The 20,055-nt window shown below is 33.0% G+C and overlaps 1 protein-coding gene across 5 annotated transcripts; it reads left to right on the top strand.

The window, feature by feature from the left end:
• The first annotated feature begins 156 nt into the window (after positions 1–156).
• Positions 157–19,357, top strand: LOC134283748 (rho GTPase-activating protein 26-like). 5 transcript variants are annotated; one of them, XM_062766224.1, is made up of 28 exons: positions 157–399; positions 2,133–2,228; positions 2,913–2,974; positions 3,147–3,215; positions 3,402–3,503; positions 3,610–3,720; positions 3,873–3,915; positions 4,032–4,093; positions 4,225–4,293; positions 5,495–5,564; positions 5,697–5,794; positions 6,254–6,354; positions 6,641–6,753; positions 7,394–7,456; positions 7,876–7,950; positions 8,034–8,121; positions 8,539–8,597; positions 8,682–8,699; positions 11,589–11,694; positions 11,892–12,051; positions 12,186–12,432; positions 13,965–14,132; positions 14,283–14,328; positions 14,658–14,714; positions 15,691–15,741; positions 16,819–16,908; positions 17,114–17,193; positions 17,482–19,357. In XM_062766224.1, exons 1-28 carry the CDS (start codon positions 246–248, stop codon positions 17,571–17,573), a joined length of 2,550 nt encoding a protein of 849 aa, XP_062622208.1. In that variant the 5' UTR covers positions 157–245; the 3' UTR covers positions 17,574–19,357. The 5 variants fall into 5 exon arrangements, with proteins under 5 accessions (XP_062622208.1, XP_062622209.1, XP_062622211.1 ...); XM_062766225.1 differs by lacking the exon at positions 8,682–8,699 and having other exon boundaries at positions 158–399; XM_062766227.1 differs by lacking the exon at positions 14,658–14,714 and having other exon boundaries at positions 158–399.
• Positions 19,358–20,055: the final 698 nt, after the last annotated feature.

Here is a 20,055-nt window from a genome sequence, read left to right as displayed (position 1 = left end):
TCATTTAGAAAAAAATACTACCATGTGCAAATGAGACACAGTTAGATTATTCTAACTAATGACCCCCCCCCCCCATCCGAAGATTAGATTTTGTGATACGAAATACTTTGGTATGTCGTAACTTTTTCCTTTCCCTTACTGCACATGCGCGATTCTTTAACATAAACAGGAAATCGCCCGAAAATAGATTAGGGGGGCCTGTCAAATATTGTAAGTTGCAACAACGTTTGACGACAAATGAAATAATGGGTTTGGAGCCTTTAGAGTTTGCCGAATGCTTGACAGACAGTCCTTCCTTCAGGGAAAAACTACATGATCACGAAAAAGAGCTTGATAGGACAAATAAGGCCATCAAGTCTCTGGTGAATGATGGCAAGGAACTTGTCAATGCAGCCAAACGTAAGACATTAACTGGTGTCTGAATATTTATTGTGCATTTATTTATTTATTTCATTAATAATATTTATGTAACTTTTCTGTATGGGCAACAAATTAATAGTGCAAATGATTTTGCAATATGCACGGAGGTGTGTCCCGCAATGTGCTAATAAGGTGGAAAAAAAATTACAGGTAGCAATTTCAGTGGCATTTGAATAATGTCCTTCTTAACAATTCTCATTTGGTATGTAAAATCTGAAAAGGCTGCAGAAAAAACATAATTACCCTTAATTATTTTTAAAATACATTTTATAACAGCACAATGTGCAATGTGCAATTTAAAAGCATCCATTCTTCAATACTCCTTTGATTTACTTCTACTGTACCTTAAGTAAAGAAAATACTTCTGCTAAAATGTCACTTGTTTAATGTTTGAAATAATCTAACATAAGGGTTGTTTTCACCACTTAAGATTTTAAGAAATAAGTTAATGTATACAATTTTATATGTGATAGACAGGAAATGTAGAGGTAAATACATGGTGAATATGAGTCACAGGTCATTTAGGGACCACCTGCTAAAACTTGGATCAGGATTGATATACATGCAAATACCTTGTGTGGTAAATAATTCATCGATGAACCACTAATTATTAAGTAAATAAAACCATTTTAAAATATTTTTTTAAGGTTTGCTATCATCATGAGTTCTGCAGTAGTTGTTAATTTATATAATTTTTGGCATTCAAAATTCTAATAAATAATTCTAATAAAAATTGTCTAAAAAAGATTAAGCATGCAAAGAAAAAGTGCTGGTTTTAACATTTTGTATTTTCACTTTTGAGAGGTTACCCACATCATTACTAAGTGGATCAACTCTATAACTTAAGAGCTATGGTTTCCTTATCTTCTTTCCATACTTGAAGTTTATATTATTGAACTTTGCATATTCTTAGAGTAGGCAAGCCCTACATTTTCAGTTTTTAGAAGCATAAAAGCCATGAAGATTTTTTTTAAAGTCTTGGATTCTTTTTTGCATTTTAGATTAGCAAATTGTTGATTAGTAATTGCATGGTAATAGCTACACAAGTACAATAGTAAGTCCATAAGTACTGAAACATATAGATAGTGAAACATCTGTGATATATTTTAAGCTGTTTATTCATGAAAAATGAGGAAATAATTCATATCCCACTCATCCTAAGTGTGCAGGCCTATAGCAACATCATCAGTCAAGATACACACACTTATAATTCACTGCTTAATCTGACAATGGCACTTTGTGTTAAAAAAGGAAATGAAATCTTGCCCTGGTTGATTGCATTTTTATCAGATGTGTGTTATAAGAATATCACATGTTTGTATAATATTACGTTTTGTTTCCTGATGTTCTCTCTGTCTGACTGTTATCTGAATGATTTTATAGGAGCAAATCATATGATTTATAGATTCATGACTGTAATAAAATAGAGAAAGAAAAGACATGCATATTTCAGCATCGAAAATATTTCATTTTAAAGCAGATATTTTGTGGTGAAATCAGTGTTTTTCATGACCCCAAATCACAGCCTAGGAAAGTGTCTATTTCCTACAGATTTTAATGTACAATTCCTTGCAAAACTGAGGAAAAAAGTCTGTGTTTAAAATATCCACATGAAACACTGGAGACAAAATTAATTTATAATGAAAGTATTGAGACTCTTTAGTCTTAAAATAAACACTTGAAAAAATAACAAAGTTGATTTTCATTTTCAGAAATGGGTAAAGCATGGCAAAGTTTTGCACAGAAAATGATGGATTTCAAATTTGAGTGCATTGGAGAAAAACTGACAGATGATGAAGAAAAAATAGGTAAAGATATGAAATGGTCAAGAATAAACAGTTACACTGAAAGGGCTGTCAATGCAAACTACATGGGAACAGTGGCATTTTTGTTATTTTGAACAATATTAGCTGCAGAACTGTAGCTCTCCAGGAAAAAATATATTGACTGACCCGAGAGCTACAGTGCCACCCATGGAAAAAACTGTATATTTATATTCTGCACCTAGAAAAACAATAAATATTCATATCTTATATACCAACAATGCTAAAATATTTATTTTAAAAAGTACAGGTTAAATTAAATGTGGTTTTGATTTTTTGGATTTGAATTATTAGTAAAAATCACATACTTACAAGGTCCCAGAAGGGTACAGAGCCCATGAGGGTTAAAATATGATATATTTTGTTATAAAGTACATGTATTTAGATTTAAATGATTATTCAATGAGTTTCCCTTGAACAATTCATTCAGTGCAGCTTAATGAAATAAAATATATGAACACTTTTAAATAATAATTTCAACTAATTCATCAAACTTTACAAATCTACAAGAAAAATTCTTAATTACATTTTTCTAGAATTAATTTTTTGAATTTGAACTACTTCTCGACTAATAGGCATTCAAGTACATTGTCGTAGTGTTTGTGACATTATTATAGTATAATGGTGAACATATATACGGTATGTGAATTATACATATGTATTTTAAAGCTGGTTCCTTAAAGGAGTTTGGGAAGCTGATATTGAGAGTTGAAGAGGAGAGAGATAGAATGGTATCTTATTTATATTGCCATATAATTATCTTCTTTTTCATGTTATTTTTAACCTTTCCTGTAAGATATACAACCTTAGGAAACATTTGTTTCTTTTAATTGTACGGAAAAGTACCCTAGAAAAGTAATATATTTCTTTTGTTTATTTTAATTTCTTGATGATCTATTTTAGTTGTCAAAGGTGACAGACTTTTTCCAGCAATTGGACAAATTCAGGAAGGATCAGATAGGTTCAGTCAAGGTGAGTAAAACATTAAATTGAAACTGAGAGATACAGGTGTGGCTTAATCTAGTCAGGTCTGTGTTCACTGTTTAGGTTATATAAAGGGAATTATGCACTTAAAATTAGTTACTTTATTTTGATTTAAATTTTTCAAATGCCATTGTATCTGAAATTGTTTTGCACAATTTTATAAATTTCTTAAAGGAGGAGAAGAAAGCCTTTGATAGACATACGGCCAAAATCTGCCAGTCTTTGGAGAGATATCTAAACCTGAAGTCCAAAATGAATGACAACACCCTCCAAGAGGTATAAAAACTTTAATTTGGTAAAAAGAGAAAAATGTGAACATTTGGCATTTTTTATTTTGATCTGATGGGGGAAAGGTTTAATAATGTATTGTATTAACGTTCAGGCTGATGCCACTCTTGAGATGGAATTCCGAAGCTTTAGAGAATGCTCCATGAAATATGTCCTTAAATTACAAGAGGTTCAGGAAAGAAAGAAATTTGATTTTGTAGAAACAGTGAGTATGGAAGTAATCATAAAAGAGTTGTTTTAATGTGAAGGAGTGCATTAACTACTCAGACTAGCATTTCAATAGAATCTGAATTTAACAATTATACACTTCAAAACAATTTTTAAAAAGATATCAAAGTGATATTTTCTCTCTTACAGATTTTAGCCTTTATGTATAGTTTGTTCACATTTTACCACCAAGGTAAGAGATGCCTGTTAAAATTATGTATTTAAATTTTAATTCCAATGAAAATATTTACTGGAGTATATGCCTGTATGTATTGCAGTAACATTGTGTTTTGATTATTTACAATGTAGGTTTTGATGCCAGTAATGAACTCAAAGAGTCCTCTATGCATCTCCAGAAAATCCTTCAGAAGGTAAAACGAACAGAATTTTTAATAATAAAAATGTAAAAATAGATCACAGTATGCGCTTTCTTTGTAATGCAGAAAAATTACAAGAGGCGTCAGATGAAATTTCTGTACATTAATAATCTATTTTCTTTCAGACACGGGAAAGTTTTGAAAGTCAAAAGGAATACACAGAGACTTTGATGTTTAAGATGTTGGACAATCGGGTGAGTAGGTTATCTCCCTTAGAGTAGATTGTGCTTTCCAGTATAAACATGACACACAAACATATACTCAGGACTGACACATGTACACATTAGTACATGTACTATATATTTTGTAGTTGGTTATGGAAAACAATTATTCATTAACAGGAAAATACAATGGAAAAGGTATTTAATGCAATGCACAAATATTTTTTTTTTTTGCATGTGCCAAAATTTATTTCACAATTCAGTCTCTTCTTACATATCAGATTGGTTTATGATTTTAAGTTCTTATTTTTACCTGAAGTGGCACAATATAATACAAATTTACCTGATAGATAATTATCTTTGATGATAAAGCTCAAAAACATTTGTTTTATTTAAAGAGATACTTCAACAAAAATTTGTATTTGTTTTGAAGCTTGTAGAAATGTTTTACAAGTGATATTTTCAAGAAATTGATACTTGTTCTTTCTAGCATTCAAAAATTTGCTTTGCTTTGCTTTTACCAAAAAATGTGTTACATCTTTGGTTTTAGAGGTAGTCATGTAATAAAAAAATTAATTTGATCATCATCAAGTGCATCTTAAATCTAGAATCTGTACTTCTGGTTTTTTTTTGTTACTTTTTGAAATGAACATTTATACATGTATATATGGTGCACTGAAACTCATTCTCATCAGAAATGTTATTACCACACTGGTCAGCTGTTTAATTGACCTATTTTAGTCAATACTTTGGGTGAGTACTTTAAGCACATTGCACAATGGGCCATGACATATTTTTCAGATTTTACTTGTCTTTTTCGTTTGCAATTATAAAAACTCAATTGATTTAGTAAAAATAATGCAAATGCCTATATAAGTACATGCATAATTAGCTGTACATGTATATTAAATAAGTACAAATGACTTTCATTCTTTAAATATATATATATTTTATAATGGAACTTGTTTTCATTTTAATTTATGCTTGGGTGATGGATCTTGATGATAATTGTAGTCACTCTACGTGAAGGATGTAGAATTAACAAGTTTTGACTTTTGCTATATGTAGAGAATTTGTTTTATAAAGATTAATCTGTTTTGGTCTTAGCTCTCATGATAGATGCTTAAAGTTGTTAAGTACAAGTATATTTTCAATTCCTATCTGTTTGTCAGCAAATGCAGTATTATTTCTTTATTCACCAATCTCCTTGACTAATTTAGAATTTTTATTGCAGAAACCTAGTGGGGTGACCCAGACCAACAAAGGCTGTACAAAAGAGGGATATCTGTACCTAATGGAGAAAAGTGAGAAGGAAATATGTCCTGTTGGGATGTCTTAATATTTGATGTACCTTTAGAAAACATAATTTTTTATGACATAATATTTATATTAGTAAAATCAGCCATGAAAGGAATACTGATTCATTATCATTACAGAGGTGATGGGGACGACCTGGACCAAATATTACTGCTGGTACAAGAAAGAGGGCAAGATATTTCACATGATGCCCTACAATCAGGTCACTGGAAAACTGGTAGGTGTAAAACATCAGCAAAGATTAAGGTCACTTGAGATACATGTATTTAGGTGAGATATTGATATCCTTCCCAGATGATGTGCATTTTTTGGAAACTTTGAAAGATTTCTGTTCTGAAAAGGCTGTGGCAGTTTTAGATAGTTTTGTAAAGCAGTATCAATGGAGAATGGAGGCTATATAGTCCTTTAGCCCTGGGGAGAAAATCATGAAAATTCATGCAATATTAAAAAATTCTCTACTCTTTTTATGCTGAACTTAGCAGAAAAAACTATTTTCATTAGTATTTATAAACATGTATCCATAGTGTATTAGAGGGTATGATAAAAAACCCCAAAGATATGCAGGTGACTTTCAAAGCCCATGGGCCTGTTGTCGTAAACATTTAACTTTAAATGGTTGTCCAAATAATTAACCTTTTTACTTTGTGAGTATTACGTTATGCTTTTTATTTATTAGAGCCAACCTGTTACTGAGAAGTTTACACTGAAATCTTGTATAAGGCGAGCCTCCCAGACTATCGACAAAAGATTCTGTTTTGACATCACTGTGGACGGAAGGTCAGTGTTTATGTTGCTTACTATAGACTACATGTACTAAAAGAAAAAAATGAGATTACATAACCAGTCTCTTTTCATTTTAATTTATATCTTAAATCATGAAATATTGCATATAAATCATCAAAGGAAAATGATTTAGTAGAAATAACGAGACAGAAAAAGAACTTGGTTCTTGTTCAGTACTTCTTAAGTTTCTCCTTCAGGGATAATTGGTGTCATCAACTTTGATATTTTCAATTATAAAGTCTGTTTGTTACCATCATAATTGTGACCTTTGACCTTGTAGGGCTGACACGCTGACATTCCAGGCCTTGTCGGATGATGACAGGAAGTTATGGATGGATGCCATGGATGGCCGGGAACCAGTATACACCACCCCAAACACTTCATCAGAGGACTGTATGTCTAAATATGTTTTAGTTTATATGATATAACCTTTATTTTTATGTTCAGATACCAGGTATTAACACATTATGTAAAAGTAATTATTTATACATGTGTAGCATATTGATTTATATAGGTAGAAAGGGTATTTTTACCATTTCATTTTTCTAGTATGTTCAGTAAATTGCAGATTGCTTAAAAGTTACATTTGTTATACCCATACTCACCAGTCCCAATATAATTTCTTAATTTAAAAAGTCCAACAGTTTGACTGTTTTCCCCAGCTGTCAGTCTAGGAACTGTAAAAATAGAATGTTAAAAAAGGCTGTTTCCCCGTGACGTCAAATGGCGCCAAACTGAGTTATCTTTTCATTCAGTAAAGGAGTATAACAAAACAGTTGTTGACAGGAGTCTCAAGAAACAGTTGACCTATGGCCTTGGACAACAGCTTGCACTCCAGTCCAACAGATCGACTGTTTCCCTCTACCCCAGTCAACAACTGTATAGTATTACAGACACAAATTACATTTGAATTTACATGTATTTCATTCATTTTTTAATTATTAATGATTTAAAAATTGATTTTTAAAGATTTGCAAATGCAGTGAAATCTTACCTGAGTAAACATTTTAAATATTTCCTTTCTTTTTTTTAGCTTCATTAGATGACATAGGATTTTCATTTATCAAACGATGTATAGCAGCTGTGGAATCTAGAGGTAGGAATTGCACTGCAGAGTTGTCAAGATTTGTAAATCACTATCAGATATTTGGTCTGACAAAATCAAAGGTTCTGTCAGACTGGACAAAGTTTTTTTGTACCATATTCATAAAAATTTGTGGTGAACAGAAAGGAAAGAAAACTTCACTAGAATGCCTTTTATTTTCTTATTAAGCATATGATCTTTCTTTTCATAGGATTATAGAGTCTTTAATCAGAGACATAAATAACATGGTTAATGTCTGTTTTAACATTTGATAAACCAGCGTCATCATGCAGCCATCTTCACTGTTTTTCTCTCTTTTTTTTTAAATGTTCGTTTGACCATGCCAATGTTATCTTGAAAGATGTTGGCTCAGATAAACGTTCACCAGCCTTGCTGATATGGGCTGAATTGTTCTTTGCTGTACTTTGCAGGACTACAGGAGCAAGGCTTATATAGATTGGTGGGAGTTAACTCCAAAGTTAATAAGCTGATGTCCCAAGGCCTAGGTAAATCAGTCACAAGTCGTGATCAGAATTCCTCAGATTATATTATCAGTCAGTTTATATAAAAATTCTCCCATTTCTTACAGATCCAAAGAAAAGAGACAAAATTGATATTTGTGACCCAAACCAGTTTGAAATTAAGACTATAACAAGTGCTGTTAAAAATTATCTCAGGTAAGGCATGGGTAGATGATGTAAATTTTATAGACTAGGTTATGTGTTAATTGTTTAAATTTATATGATGCCTATAACAAGGGAAATCTGAATTTGGTCAGGAGGTAACTCACACATTCTTATGACAATGGAGAAAGTGAATGCTAGCATGGTTTTAGCTTTGTTTAATCTTTCATCGAACAGTATAGTTAGATCCATGTAAAAACTACTGAATTTGCTCATGGATTGGCAAGTGGAAATATTAAACTACCCTGACAGAGGAAAAATTTTAATGCTTCTTGTATTTTATTTGTATTTGATCCACTGCATATTTATTTGAGGTTCTTAGTTTAATGAGTACATGATTCATCCTAATATTTGTCATAAGTTCCTGGTTTTATGAGCAAAGTACAATGTATTTTGAATTTTCCTTTTCAGATCACTGCCAGAACCATTAATGACTTTCAAACTACACAAACCATTGATACAAGCTGCAAGTAAGTGACTGGGAAAGGGAGGTAATCCAGCCCTTTTAAATATATAATACAGCAAAATGTTAAATGTATTCTGTATGATTTCAGAATGTCGCGGTTCAGAAGGTAAATTTATAGGCATCTAGCGCTGGTTTTCTTCCTCTAAATACTATTTAACCACAACAAGTTAGGAAGTCTTAGCACTAAACAATGAGTCTTTGGTAGAATAATATAGTTTGAGATTACCATTGTCCTGATAATGGTTTTATAGTTGATGGGATTGGGATAACACTTTTTTTCTCCAAATTTTAATTAGCTCAACTAAGGTGAAAGTTTTAATCAGGCCTTCCTGATCAAAGTTGGCCTGTTGCTGTGTTTCATTGATATATTTTTGACTTCTCTAAAATCAACAGGTCATTATCCAGCAAACTTTTTCGGTGAAGGGGATTTAATTTTATTTGGTCACCTGAGTAAACTCAGGTGACCTAATGCTATCCGTTTTCATCCATCGTCGTCCGTCATGGGTCGTTTGTCGTGTGTTAACATTTGAACATTTTCAGCTTCTTCTCTGAAACCACTGAACCAATTTCAACCAAATTTGGCATATAGCATCTATGGGTGAAGGGGAACAAAAATTGTGAATTTCATTATCCCTGCCCCCCTAGGGCCTGGGGGGTGGGGCAAAAACCACTAAAATTAGTGCAATCTTTCAAAATCTTCCTCTGTGTTCCTGGACATCAAGCAGTCAAACTGTTGGTATAATTGTAATCAGCACTGAGTCCTCTACCAAAATTGTGAAATTCATGGCCCCAGGGTCAGGGGTTCTACAGTGTAGTGCTAGGGCGGGGCTAAATAGGTTATATAGTGAAAATGCATTATTTCTTTGAAATTCTTCTTTTCTACTCCTGGGCATTTAAATAAACTAACCAAGTGCATAGTTAAGTTGAAAATGACTGCTTCTTTGAAAATTATGAATCTAATGGCCCCAGGGTCAGGGGTTCTAGTGGTAGGGTAGGGCTTTGTAGATTATATAGTGAAGATGCAAAAACTCTTTGAAATTCTTCTTCTCTGTTCGTGGCCATTAAATAAACTAACCAAATGCATAGTTATGTTGAATAAGACTGCCTCTTCTCAAATTGTGAATCTAATGGCCCCATGGTCAGGGGTTCTAGTGGTAAGGTGGGGCTATATATGTAATATAGTAAAAAATGAATTATTTTTTTGAAAATCTTCTTTGCTTCTGAGTATTAAATCAACTAACCAAGTACATAGTTATGTTGAATAAGACTGCCTCTTCCAAAATTGTGAATTTCATGGCCCCTGGGTTGGGGGTTCTGGTGTTAGGGTGGAGCTTTATTGATTATATAATGAAAATGCATAAATTCTTTAAAAATTATCTTCTCTGTACCTGGGTATTTAACCTATAAACTATGTACAAAGTTATGAGGAGGAAGGATGCCTCTTTGAGATTTTTGAATTTCAGGGCCCCTGGGTCAGGGCTTCTTGTGTTAGGGCAGGGCTCTAATGTTTATGTAGTGAAAATGCATGGATTCTTTGAAAATCTTTTCCTTTGTTCCTGGGTATTATGCCAATGATCTTAGTATATATTTAAGACAAAGATGGTTTATATCCTGGCCCCTGGGACAGAGGTAAGATGTACTTTGAGGGGGGGGGGGGGGGTAACATAGTCAGAAAATAATTTAATGCTTTGAAATCTGCACTTTGGTATTAATCAACAACATGATAAATAAAATTTATAAAATTTCAAAATTTTGAAATATGTGGCCCCAGGGTCAGTGGTTCCTGTGGGATGGGGTGCACAAATGTGGACCCACCCTAATACAAGAAGCCCTGACCCAGGGGCCCTGACATACACAAAAAGTGGAAATGCATTTTCTCTGTGTTACTCTGATCTACCTCTGGGTATTAAGTAACCAGAGTAAGCATGCAGTGTATAGATATGATAAGCAATAGTGCCTCTTTGAAAATTGTGCATTTCATGGCCTCTGGTTTAAAACATGAATCAAATTCAATTGTTGGAAAGTTGTCGCATGATACTTAGGTGACCTATAAGGCCCATGGGCCTCTTGTTAGTAAACAAATCTTAAAATTTTCTTTCAAAACCTTGTAATGAAATAAATTGAAGCAAGAATTAGTCGTTCTGATAAGCAACAATCCCAATGTATTGTAAATTCATGGTTAGTGAAGCCCTAGGGGCAAACGTTGCTACAAAGAAAATTAGAATCGTACTTATTCATAAAACAGAGGAAAAAAATCTTAAACAGAAGGGACAAGGTTACTCAGGTGAGCATTATTGCCAATGGGTCTCTTGATTTGAAATGTTGAGTGGTGTAGATAAAGTTAATGATTTGACAAAGTGAAGAATAAAGTAAATGCATTGCTTAATTTTTGAGCATCACCTGTGGCTTTTGAGAACTGCTTACTACAATTTGCCCTCTCTTTTTATTATACAACATGCTTTGATACCGGTATCATTTGTATTGACATCAACATTTTATTCCGTCCCTATTGCCATCCGTCACCCATTCTGTCATATCAATGCATAAAGCTCATGACTTGGATGGACACATGTAAAAACCAAAAATATTTCCCCACTTTGAACACCTTGAACATAAATACTGAATTATGGATAAATTTTATTATTTAATAATACAGTATTTAAATAAAATGATACTAGGAATTGTACTCAAGACCTAAATATATTTAGCTATAGCTTTCAAAGAAAATTTACAACAGGAATTTATTGTTATATTTCTTCAAAGGCATTTGCTATACATATGAGTGTGATACTAACAATTTAAAGTAGAATCTTCATCAGTATGTTATGATTAAAGAAAAATTTTTAGTGAAAATTTTAAATCAATATTTCTCTGTAGAAAAATATAGCAAATACAAAATCTCAACAGAATAGCAGTATTTAGATACAAGATGTACAAGGTGAATGGTTTTATTTGTGGTTTAAATTCCTTTAAATGTCCATTTTCTTTTGTTTAGAACGAGAATCCAAAACTCTGCGTATCCATGACATCCACACCTTAATCCACAGACTGCCGCAGGCAAACTTTGAAATGCTGGACATCCTGATCGACCATTTAAGGAAGTATGTACTATTCATAAATATAGAGCAATTTCAGCACACATATTTAGTTCTACAAATTCTGTAGACAGGTAAATATATGACACTGGCAACATGAAAATAAAAAAGTATCCTTACCTGGGCAGAGTAAATGTTAATGCATAATTTTATTTGTATTGCATTTAACTACTTTATCAACTAAATTGCCACTGTATTTTCAGAATAGCCGAGTTCCAGGATAAGAACTTGATGACTGTAGCTAACCTTGGTGTTTGTTTTGGTCCGACGCTGATGAGGGCCGAGGAGGAATCGGTGGCAGCCATTATGGATATCAAGTTCCTCAACATCATTGTAGAGATCCTTATCAACAATTACGAGAGAGTACGTAACGTAAAGGTCTTCTTATCAAAAAATTATACATTTAACACAGATTGATTATTCAGAAATGTTTTAAGTACAGGTATTTACTGTAAAGTTGATTGTAAAACTCATTCCTGACATTGTTGATGTTGTAGATTTTCAAGACGCCACCAGAAGATGCGGACCCCAGTGAGATCCGCTGCCCTCTCCCTAGTGCCTCCCAATCAGTGACTGATAAATTCACCCCCGGGGTCAACCACACTTCCCTAGATGTATCTAGTCAAAACCAGCAGCCCCTCTACATCAACAAAGCCCCTCCTGTCCCCAATACAAGCACCCCCACCACCTATGTTCAGAAACCCAAGCTCCGATCAGTGGACATTTACAATCCAGATACCAAAAGTAATTTGAGAACAATCTTTAAACAGATGCAGTAAATGCAAACTTTATTTTCTAAACAGGGATGGGGTAATCGTAATCAGTAATCGTAATCAGCTGTAATCGATTACAGTTTGCCAAGTAATCATGAGTAATCAGTAATCACCCATTTTTCTGATTACAAGTAATCGTAATTTAATCAATTACTCTGAAAAAAGTCCTGTAATCATGATTACTTTTTGATTACTTTATGATTACGACTATTAAATCAAAGTTCATAAAATCATGATTTTTGATGATTTTCAGTGAATATTTTTCAGTGTTCAAAATTGTTTATTTAAAAAAGGTTACTATAAAATTATGAACTATATTTAATTAAGTATCTTCTTCTAATGCCTCCAGAAATGCTTATAATCAGGTCCATTGTCCAGGCAATGAGTAAGTTCTATCAGTTCCTTGCTATATTCAGTATACATATATAGTCATTTCAAAATACTTTAGCAGCTTGGCAATTCGCTATTTTTGACAAAATATATGTTTATTCTAATAGAAAATTACTACAGGATCATTTTAAAGTTTGATTTATTTTTGTTTCAATTAATCAACATGTGTGTGATGCAACAATTCGTTTTCCCTGGGAATCTTTGAAAATTTTATTTGTTTGATTTACAGTGTACATAAAAAGATAATGTGAATTAATTAGTCATAAGTAACAGGTATACTAAAGTTGGGTCAGCCTGAGTAATAACAATTATTGAACTAAGGGGTAACCATGCTTGACCAGTCAATGTGTTAATTCTAGTAAAAACATTTAATAATTGGCAGTTTTATTGAAAAGTCCATCACTCTTCAAGGAGGTGAATTACTTGTGTAACAGTTCCCGATCAAATTCCTTTATCCCTACCTATAATTATGTCCAGTTTGATTTATAAAAAAAAAACTATAATAAATTCTTTTTTCTAATTCTTTCAACAGTAACAAGATATTTACTTGTATTGAAGAAAGAAATTAGGTGAATTAAGCTAAATCTCATGTATCTATATAAAGACATATACAACCAAACTTTGTCTGAATTCTACCTTAAAAATGTTTTAATGGTATTTGAAAAAGGAAGAATAAAAACATGACATTGTCCTTGAATATTAAACAAAAAAATTAAATGTAATCTAAAGTAATCATAAGCAATCGTGATTAAATGAAAGAAAAGTAATCAGATGTAATTGATTACTTTGAAAAATGTCTGTAATCAAATTGTAATCAATTACTTTTAAAATGCAAAGTAATTGTAATTTAATCGATTACTTTTGAAAGTAATCGACCCCAACCCTGTTTCTAAACAAGTTTTAGTCATCTAAGATAAAAAAAAATAGAGCAACAAGGGCTACTCCTGTTGTAATGCTGAAAACTACACAAGATATGTAATAAATCAGTAATATATATACTATATATAAATAAACAGAAGGTACAGATTTATTTGATATTATAGGAAAGGGAAAACAGAATTCCAACAGAATTTTTTTTTTCTTCAGATTTTAACTATGTTTTTTTATTTCCAGGTTTTGAGACTCATGGGAGCAGTAGCGACAGTTCCGAGTCCCTGAACTCCAGTCTGTCTAACAGTGCCTCCGCAATGTCATCCCCCCTCCCACAGTTCGACAGTCACAAGAAACACCCAGCTCCAGCCATACCGGGAAACACTCAGTACAGTAATGTATCGGGATTAGGTGAGGCTGACAAATAAATCATATCACTTGTGTACATTAATTGTCAGAGTTAATATGTGTATAATCTGTTAACTTTGTTGAGAAAGTTCAAAATGAAAGTCAATATTATAGAAGTCAAAAGGAAATAGTTTGTGAACTTTTTCGTTACAGCAAACAAATTTATGAATGACCTATCAGGATCAGATGTTCCTACATTGTAAGTATTTATTCCTAACTATGTAGTGTTATGAATGCCCCAAGACCTGCATTAAACACACAGAACTGTTTACCTTAAGACACTCTTGACTTAACTATTCACCCCACCCAAAATAAAACAGCTTTATAATGGTGACACTACCTCTTAAGACTGATAGCTTTACATGATGAAGTGTAGATGAAGAAGGGATTCCTTACACAAACCAGAATTTTTAGAGTATTAGGGAGAGGCTTTTATTTCTGACATGTATATTATGTAAATATTGGTGATCACAGAGGGGTGAGGATAATTTTTTTTTTCTGTGCTGTAATCCTTTTATTATCTCCCAGTGACCAGTCACTACGCAGATCTCTGTGGATTTCATCCAAAACCAAAATGTTTGAGAGGTATATAGCAGAATGAATGGTGAACTTGATAACTGTCTATGATAAAATGTGAATGACGTTAGAATAACAGGATGTCACATGAATGTTTTCTTAATGAGAGGAGTGTTTGAGTGGAATTCTCTCTAGAGAATGTCTACAAGCTGTTGTCATAACAAAGGAATGGACAGATTTCCCAGCTTCTATTTTTGATTCTGTGAAGTCTTTGACAGAAAAAATCCCTTGCATCCTGTAACAAATTACTAACCTCACCTTACTACACTCTTCCTGGTTCACAGCACGTACTGTCTCCCCACTTCCTGGTGTCACAGTCCACTTCCTGAATGGTGTCACTTTTTAAAATAATTTGCTGTTTTGCCTCAAACAGAAATTAACTTTTGTTTTCTTTTCTTGTTTAAAATTTTCTTTTCTCATGTCTTATTCATTTAATGCAAAATTTAAATATTGATTTAAAATATAAGTTGGGAGTTATGCCACCGATTGCTATTTGTTTTGTGTCTGTCAACATTCATTGTCAATCATAAACTTTAGAATATTTTCAGCTTCTGTGCAGAAATTGCTAATTCAATTTCAACCAATTATAATGTAGTATAGAACATTTATGGGCAAAGGGAGGAACAATCCAATAATAGCACCTTGATCAGAGGCTTGTTGTATTATACTCAGGTGACTGTTAGGGACCTCAGGCCTCTTGTTAATTGTTTTAGCCAGAACAAACAAAGATAAAAAATAATCAATGCAAAAAATCAGTTTATAATCAACATGTTTATACATCTACATACTAGATAAGAATTTGAAATTAATTGCACATTTGATGGCTCTTGTGGCATTTTGGGCATGTAGATAATTCCACACTGAAAGTTTTGCAACAGATGCTTATGTGCTTCACCAGTAGTATTAAAGCCCCCGTTAAGGATCAGTTCATTTTGCATCATGCTATTGCTTGGACATGAAAGAAAATTTTGTTTGTTTTGCGTAGTGGAAGCATCAAGAAACGTGGGTCCAATGATTCTTCCTATGCAGCATCAATGTAAGCTAACCCCTGCCACATATAACCAATCAGTACCACTCTTACATGTAGCTAATCAGTGTTATTTATATAAACTAATCAGTGTACTTCTTGCATGTAACCTTTGTGTCACTTGTTGGAAATTAGTACATGTATCGTAATGATTCTGTCTTTTCCCACCAATGTACAGTGTAATTTTTCTTCACATGTGCAAAGTTATTTATATATATTATATGCATATATATGCATGCACCCATTAGATACTAGTATTACAAAGGCGGATCCAGGGCCAGTGTGCCGGGCACCCCCCCCCCCCCCTACCCTGTTTGAAATTTTTGTATGTAAAACTTATATATGTCCATTATCCTAAAATCAAGGAGAAACATGTCTTATTTTTAAGAACTTGTCAGCCTCCGGGGTCTTCGCCCCCGGACCCCAAAAAGTGACTTGCTTTAGACCAATTGGGGCTTCAGAACAGCCGCCTGACCATCTGCTTTCTAGTGCCCCCCCCCCCCCCCCTTTACAAAATTCCTGGATCCGCCACAGTATTACCCTGGGATACAAAGGAATATAAATATAGTCTACCTTTATATACAGTATAGTCTGTATTATGACATATAATCTTCTCTGATTATATCAGGATTAAATATACATCCTCATTTTTTTCGACAGAGGAAATGATGTTTGAAAAAAGATTATTTAGTGCATTTAACCAATGTTTTCATCATTCTCTTGGTACAGTGTATTTAGTCTGTCTTTGTGTATCCGTGATTTTCTTTTATCCCTGTGGTTCTGCATGTTTATTAACAATCAGTTTTTTATTCCTTACCAAAAATCTTTCCTAATTGATTTGTGCATGTCCCATTGAATTTTTAAATTTCTTCATATTGTTTCTTTACCACCTCAATTTGTCAATAATTCAGTTCACCTACAATCAATGTGTATAAATATATTCAATTCAAAATCTTTGTTTTATTTCAAATTTTATCGATTGTGTATTTCGAAAGTAAACCTGACATATGGAAAATAGTGGGAACAATTCCTCTTTATTAATTTAAGAACCGTTTTTAATTTTCGGCTCTGTGTTGGTTATTTCAGGACTTCCTCGGCTCCCAGTATGACCAGTAGTCTGTCAGGTAGCTTACCAGGAATGGGAAACTCCAACAATGTCAACAAAACCAAAAAGAGGCAAGTACTTTTCTCTCTATCCCAATCCATTTCTGTGTAATGAAATGACAAGTGGGTTTTCATCAGGCTCTCTGGTTCCCTTCCATCAAAATAGCTGTCTTATGCCAACATCCATACAAAGGACCCAAAATTGTATGTATACAGCAGATAGTAATCATATATTTATTTTTCTCTTTAAATGATGCTGATGTTTCTTTTGTTACAGGACAGCTAGAACACTTTACCAGTGCTTGGCTGACAATGAATCAGAATTGTCTTTTGAGCCAAATGTCATCATTCAGAATGGTATGTTCAAAGATTTACAATACTTACATAATGGTTACTCTTATTACTATGACTGCAAATTAAATTGATAAGTAATTCAATAATATATAGGAATCAAATCTCACAAAGACAACATTACTGGGTATTTTTAAAAATGATTTTTCATCGAAAATTGAGAAATATCTTTTCTCAGAGTCAGAGAGGGGATTGTCTATGTCTTATGTGCCCACTTTCCTTAATATTTTTTTCAAAACTGAAGATGTGTTTCAAGGTGAAATTACTATGAAGGTATATTATGTTTTTTAACAGTGAGAGAATCCAAGGAGCCAGGATGGTTGGAAGGATCATTAAATGGGAAGCGAGGATTGATCCCGGAGAACTATGTAGAGTTTGTAGACTGACCCTGCTCCTACAGTGGCCTTATTGTGTGACCGCCAGGATGTCACCCCCGGAGGATAGAGACATCTGTATATACTCATCTACATCATCTTATCATGGAGATTGTCAAGATGTGATTCACTGTGCTGGACATGGTGGGAGTTACAAAGGGGAGTAACAAAGGGTCATGTGACTAAAGGGTCATGTGATCAGTCACATGACCAAAGGCCACTGTTTTAAATATTGGCAGAAAATGAATGCAATAGTGAGTGTGATGTATAGTTGTTGGTATTTTGTTTATTATTTACTTGGATTTCAAACCATATTTTTTACATGTCCATATGATGATGTATTTAAATTATTAGAAATAAGACTTCTTTCATAATGTGTACATTTTGTGGTAATTAATGTACTTCTGCCATCTTTGTCACAAGAATTGTAATGCAGTTCTCTTTTCTTTAATATTTTATCTAAGAAGCTAAGATCATTTAAAGATGAAGGTCAAATTTGCAGCCAGTTTATAGTTTTTTTAAGGATTAAAAAAACTTCTGTCTCACTGGTTAACATTCCTAGTGTTTACAGGTATCTTTACCTTGTAATCTTTACAATGTGTTTACACTGTATTCTATGTTTACACTTTACGTACTGTTTCACGCTATTGCCTTTACACTATGTCTAAACTGTCAAGCTGTCTGCATGTTTACTATTCATTTATTGCTTAAATGCAAAGTTATTTAATAGCTTGTCTAATCATATTATACTTCATATTAGCACCTATTATTTCTGTCACAGTTTATTATGAAACTTAAAACAGTATTATCATCATATAGTTGAGGGAAATTTCTTAAAGATTCAAAGACATTTTCTAGAACCTTTGTTTTTAAGAGATTTATTACTTCTTTACACAGTGTAGGAATCATGAATATATATACTGCAACATTTAGGATTTTGTATGCATTGAGATTCACGCAGACCTTTCCTCCAAACACATAAACAAGATGAAATTGTGTCTTTTTTTATTAATTTTCAGTGATTTTTTTTTTTTTGCTTTATGCAGCTTTTGGATTTTTTGTTGTATAAGATTTAGTTTCATGGTTGTTTTTTAAATATTGGTATACTGCTTTCTCACTGTTGGTAGATATATTTGGCAAAGACCAAACTTTAGGAGGTTAAATATTTCACATATAAAGAAGATGGGCGTATAAGGCGGGCAGAATGCCTATAGCGCGACAGATAAGAAGTGAAAAAAATTTAATCTCAATTATATCCAAATTTTATTTCATATTTCATCTAATATTAAAGTATACTTTATGTAAAATCTCTATAATTTACAAAAATCTCACAAAAACTGAAAATATTTGCCTATGAAAAAGCATACACAGACTTAAAAGAACAAAAACAATCATTTTTTCATACTTTAATAAAATTTTTCAATGTGAGTGGGTCTTCGCTCCATTTTTTTGAAAGATAATCCTAAAAGTTTGCGATAAAATACATATTTTTGGGTTTACAAAAAAATGGAGGGAAGACCCACTATACCTTAAAAATACACTTTTATGACAAAACATTCGCATCTTTCCGCGAAATACTTCAAGTCCATTAAGTCAAGGGTCATATCACAAACATGATTTAAATGCCACAACAATACATGAGCCATGTAGCATAGTGGTTAGTGCGTTAGTCTCAAAGCAGTCTGATACATCGGTATTTTATTGCTGGGGTTCGAATCCCAGGAATAACATGGATTATTTTTATGAATGAAATTTTTTAAAGAGATTTATTTTTTCTCAGAAAATGTTTTTTTTTCTCATAATGTCATAAATTTCAATGATGAGATGTAAATTTAAATACTCAATTTTTATATCAAATGTGAGTTCTTAATATCTGACGCTATAGGCATTCTGCCCGCCTTATCCGCCATAGGCATTTAAAATTGGGAATTGGGGTTTCCGTTTTTGTTGGTTTGCCCCCCCCCCCCTCCCCCCTTTCAATTTCCTTCCGACGCCTATGCTTGCAGTACCATTCAAACTTTAAAAAATGTCAGAAATCATTTTGCGATATTTGTACATTGATCGCTATAAATGAAAAGGTCAGTCGGCGATGTTTTCCTTTAAATCACCCCCCCCCCACCAAAAAAAAAAAACAATCTTAAAATCGATCTTCGAAAGGAATAACAGCCTAAAATAAGATAGTTTACGATCGCTACCTCTGTTCCTGACAAAAATCAAGCCTCTTTCTAAGCTGGAACATCTTCACACGTACCCAATAATTATCAGTCATTCCGATTTTTTTTTATCGTCGATACCCCAGACGCATCATTCAAAATACGATCCGTTCAGATGGAGAAAGATATTTATACAGACTCCGGACCATGGCTTGACAAGATGAAGTGGGCGGTGCTAAATGTCAACCAGCTTTTCTCTCATTGGTCATTTGGTACAAGTAACTTACACAATAGATATTCATTGGTTAATGGTAAATACACTCAGTTTTTAATTCACTCGG

This window comes from Saccostrea cucullata, unplaced genomic scaffold, assembly GCF_032062105.1.
Source record: "Saccostrea cucullata isolate Sc308-1 unplaced genomic scaffold, CSIRO_AGI_Scuc_v1 ctg11014, whole genome shotgun sequence".
Classification (NCBI taxonomy): Eukaryota; Metazoa; Mollusca; class Bivalvia; order Ostreida; family Ostreidae; genus Saccostrea; species Saccostrea cuccullata.
Note: the sequence above shows the minus strand (reverse complement) of the source record. Positions and strands in the feature narration are given on the sequence as shown.